The sequence below is a fragment of the Myotis davidii genome, unplaced genomic scaffold (genome assembly GCF_000327345.1).
Source record: "Myotis davidii unplaced genomic scaffold, ASM32734v1 scaffold847, whole genome shotgun sequence".
NCBI lineage: Eukaryota > Metazoa > Chordata > Mammalia > Chiroptera > Vespertilionidae > Myotis > Myotis davidii.
Window position 1 is genome coordinate 764,994 of NW_006298049.1, and position 4,676 is coordinate 769,669.

Genomic DNA, 4,676 nt, shown 5'->3' on the forward strand with positions numbered 1-4,676 from the left:
GAAATGTTTCATGGATTTTTCAAGGTTATATATATCTGAAAAGTATTTTAATTTGGTCAATTGACAACAGATATATTTTAACTAGTTTTTATAATTATTTAAAAATAACTTCAGTCACTTTTTCTTGAGTAAGATAATGACTTAGTGTCCAAGGGAAATATTTATTCACTAGAGGCCCGATGCACAAAATTCGTGAAAGGGGCTCGGCCCTCGCAGCCCTGGCTTCGTCCGGAAGGTTGTTCAGCTGTTCAGTCTAATTAGCATATTATGCTTTTATTATTATAGATAAGATTTTCTTTATCATTAGAAATGGCTAATTAACATGGTAGACTATTAATGAAAACTTTCGGGTCTAGTAATCACCTGTGTAGAGAACTAATTGTCCAACTTTGGGAGAATTAGTTAGTGTAAATCTTTGCTCTTTTATGTCTTAAAGAGCATAAAAATTCCAGCTCATGAGCTTTTTGTGAGGATATATGAGAAAGATCAAGCATTAACACATTAACTCCCCTATTAAACAGATAACATGGGGGAGTAATGTTTGTTGTTCATCAACAGATGGTAAGTGAATGTTAATATCTGTCATCCTTCTTATTTTTTCTTGGAAGTTTAATAATCCTGATATTGACTGAAAAAGTTTATACCTATTTACTATTTTGGAAAAAATCTGCATAAGATTAGAGAAGAAATTATCCTTAAAAAAAGCAAACCAACATTCCCTTCTTAGCCTATTTAAATCTCAAGGGCTTTAACATTATTCTTTTTTAGCAGGCATCTAAATTTCAACCCAGTCCATATCACAGAGTCTACTCACAGCTTCCCATTACTGATAAAACAAATGGTTTAACATTTCAAATCTGCATGGGGCTAGACAGGTTTAAAGGTTTTTTTTTTTAGTCTTAATGGATAAAGTACTTTAGGCTCTTGTTCACAGAAAAATAATGCTCTTGTTTGACCATCCTAATTAGAGTGTGGCTCAAAGTTCTTCTTTCCAGATAGGGTGATTAAGTTCTTAGTTCCAAGGATAGAAAGGCAATTCAACATAGCAGTTTAAGAGTGAATGCACACAATTAAATGAAAACTGGCTGTGAACTAAATTTTTGAAAACACTCAAAATTGTCATTTAAAAACATTTAAATTGAAGCATTTTCAAAATAATGGCATGTGCCTAGATCTCCAGCAAGACCAATATGGTTTAATAGCTTATATGTGAGAACACAAATGACTGTAAATGTGGATCACGTGAAATTAATATTGAGTTGAGAAACCCTCCCTGATTGCTGAAAGTGGTGTGTGTATGTGGGCTTTTTTCATTCTGTAAATAAAATATCAATGGCCTCTCTCAAAGGCCAGTCCTAAGGAATGCTGGGAAATCCTGAGTGGGGGAATAGCTGAGAGGACTGAACACCATCTTTAGGCCCGGCCTTATCCCTGGGCTTGCAATGAAATGATGTGAAGAAATCCTCCCTACAACAATCTGGAACCCCTGCCCTACCCTTCACACCCCCACTGAATGGGTTACTTAAAAAGTAGAAGTCACATTTATGTACATCTCAAGAATGGTTCCCTTCCTTCCAAGCCCTGTGGACATAACATTATAAAGATCTCTTTCCTCTTTTTAAAAAAATTATTTTTATTGATTTCAGAGAGGAAGGGAGAGGGAGAGAGAGAGAGAGAGAGAGATAGAAACATCAATGAGAGAGAATCATTGGCCGGCTGCCTCCTGCACACCCTCACTGGGGATTGAGTCCACAACCTGGGCATGTGCCCTTGACCCGAAAGGAAACCGGGACCCTTCATTCCACAGGCCAATGCTCAATCCACTGAGCCAGACTGGCCAGGGCAGATCTTTTTCCTCTTGAAGCTTATTCTCTTGTATGGGGATGGAGGGAGAGGAGGGAAGCAACAGACATACAAAAAAAAACATATAGCATGCCAGATAGTGATAACTTCTACTGAGAAAAATAAAGTAGGAAGGAAACTAAAGGATGTCTGAGATGGTGGCAGCAATTGTGGTCAGGAAGATCTGCCAACAAAGGTGACATCTGAGCAAAGATCTGAAGGAGGCAAGAGCGGAAGCCACTCAGATATGGGGATAGCAAGTTGGAGAAGAGCACCTTAGACTGAGGGAGCATCCGATACAAAGGCTCTGGGGCCAGAAGGTGCCTGGTGCTGGTTGAGGGACAGCAAGAGGGACATTGTGACTGGAGCAGAGGGAATGAGGAGGAGGAAATGTCATCGATGAGGCAGGTCCAAGAGGAACAAGTCATGTAGGTCTAGGCGGAAACGCCATCAAAAGAGACCGGAAAGATAAATCTGGTAACAGGTGTCTCAAAGTTTACACAGAGGAAAGGGATTGAATCTTGGACAAACGGGTGGGTGGGAGGTTGGCAGGACGAAGTGACTCTGGGAGAGACGCTTGCCCAGCCGTCAGGCCTTGACGGCACCTAACCTCAGGTCCAGCTACTCCAGGCACAGGTCCCCTGGGGAGGGTTGGAATCTAAGCCTGCAGGCCCAGGTGCCAAGGCGACCATAGATTTAGGATTTCCCCACCCCACTCCTCACTCCTCTGCCTCCTGAGCGCAAAGCATGGGCCCCCATGGCAGCCCCTCCAGCAGGTTCGCGGCGTCTGGGCACGCGCGGACTCATTAGTATTCCGCCCGTGGCTTTCTCCCGCCCCCACGGAGACTGTGGCGCCTGCCGATCTAACAGCTCCACCGCCCCGAGGTCCTCGCCACCCAACCGCCCCCACCTGCTCCCCAAGGACCATGGCCAGACCCCAGCAGCCTGCTTTGCCCTGGAGCGGCCCTGGCGGCCCTGGGCACTGGTGCTGCTCTGCCCAGTCACGCAGCGCTTCCCCGCATGCTGGCCTCAATCGCAAGCGGCACGTCTGCTGCGGAGAGGGGGCGCCCTGCGCCTGGATCACCCGCAACGCCCCCGGGAGACCCGCTCTAAGGCATCCCCGCAACAACTCTCTGGGGATAGTCAACTCCAGTGTGCTCGGTTTAAGATCCGCCTGCGCTTCCTGCAATGCACCAGACGGGGGAAGCAAATGCTGTAGGCACCTGCATTGCGCCCCCGCTGGGATGCACTGTGCGCAAAAGAGGAGGACTGTCTGCGCAAAACCGAGGGATCGGAGACGCGGGGAGTTAGGGGTGGGTTTCTTAGGACTCACCTTGTGCAGTTTCCACATGGCCCCCAGAGCCTTGACTTCGTGGCTGGAGTGTTTGCCCTCCTCCAAGCACTGATAGCACACGGGCATCTTGCACTGCACGCAGTACATGCTGTGGTTCTCCAGCTCGTGGTCTGTGCAGGTGGAGACCTTGCGCGGGCTCAGCCTCCGGCTCACGCGGCCCTGGGCCGGAGGCACCAGGCGGTGCTTGGCTAGGGGGCCCCGGGGCGGATGGCAGCGAAGGCGGCACGGATCGCAGTAGAAGACATCGCACTGTTCGCACATGACGGTGGCCTCCTTGGGCGCCTTCTCGCAGAGCTGGCACTTGAGGGCCGCGGCTTTGCTCTGCTGGTAGCGGTCAATTACCCCTTCCAGGACGCGGTTTTTGGGGAAGCCACGGAGACCCCGGTCATCCAGGATGAGACTGCGGTGGCACTGGGGGCAGGTGATACAGGAGTTGCGGGGCACCGGGGCCAAGGCCGGTGACAGGTGGGTGGCCGGTGGCGGCATAGCCGGGGGGAACACGCGGACTCCGTTGGGGGACTTCTGGCACGGAGTAGTGGGGGCGCTGGCAAAACCCCCATAGGAGCCATAGCCGCTGTCCGCTTCGCTGTACAGGCTCATCTTGTCCAGGTCCAGGTAGTCATAGTCGGAGACCCCAGAGCCCGAGGCCCGACGGCTCTGGGGGGACTCAGACTCCGGGGTTTGCACCAGGATGTTGCGAGCGCACGCCTGACATAAATTGTGGGAGCAGGGCAGGATGATGGGCTCCCGATAGAAGGACCCGCACACGGGGCATTTTAACTCTTCTTCCATCTCTTCCATGGGGACCCGGGTGGGAGCGAGGCAGCCGCGGCTGCAACGGGCAACTGAGCTGGCGAGGTGGCCGACAGGTCGGTAGTGTCCAGCACCTTGGCCAGCGGCGGCAGCGAGTCCCGAGTCGCCGAGGCGCCGACTACCTGTGAGACGCGCTCCCTGTGCGCTGCTGCACCGCGGCGCCCGGCCAGCCCGGGACCGCCCACTTCTGCCCTCCTAGTCCCGCCCCTGCCTGTAAACAGCGGTCTATTGGGCGGCAGGCAAGAAAGCGAAGCTATTATTGGCCAAACGCCCCGTCCCTCCCCCTCCTCCGCAGGCCAGAGTGGATTTGGTGGAGGATCTGAGGACGGGGGAAGTCTGCGCTCCCCGCTGCATGATCCCGGGAGGGGGCTGGCGTGGGCTGGCGGGGGGACTCGGAAGGAGGAATTAGGCGCTATGACTCATCCCTCGCCCCGCTTTCTTCCGACTCCGGTGCAGTCACCCAGCTGGGGGCGTGAGAAACCCCTCCCCTCAGGGAGGAGGCTGGCGGAGGGGGCTGGTGCTTCTCGCCAACAGTCTGTTTGGCTTTGAGCAGACGCCCCCTTCTTCTTCCGCTGCTGGCAGCCTGGGCAGGCCCTCGCCGAGGCCCGGGTTTCTGTATAGCAGCCGGGCTTTTGTCCCCCTCGTGAACCCGCCCCGGGCGCGCCCG

At 52.2% G+C, this 4,676-nt stretch overlaps 1 protein-coding gene across 8 annotated transcripts in view; it reads right to left on the bottom strand.

The window, feature by feature from the left end:
- Positions 1-4,362, bottom strand: part of TRIM9 (tripartite motif containing 9) — an 89,882-nt gene extending 85,520 nt beyond the window's left edge. For 3 of the 8 annotated variants that reach the window (XM_006773777.2, XM_006773779.2, XM_006773776.2), the window contains exon 1: positions 3,176-4,200. In XM_006773777.2, coding sequence (XP_006773840.1) covers positions 3,176-3,997 — 822 coding nt within the window. In that variant the 5' untranslated portion in view covers positions 3,998-4,200. Of the gene's footprint in view, positions 1-3,175 lie in introns of all 8 variants that reach the window. The other 5 variants (XM_006773783.2, XM_006773778.2, XM_006773780.2 and 2 more) reach the window with 4 other exon arrangements.
- Between the last annotated feature and the right edge of the window lie 314 nt (positions 4,363-4,676).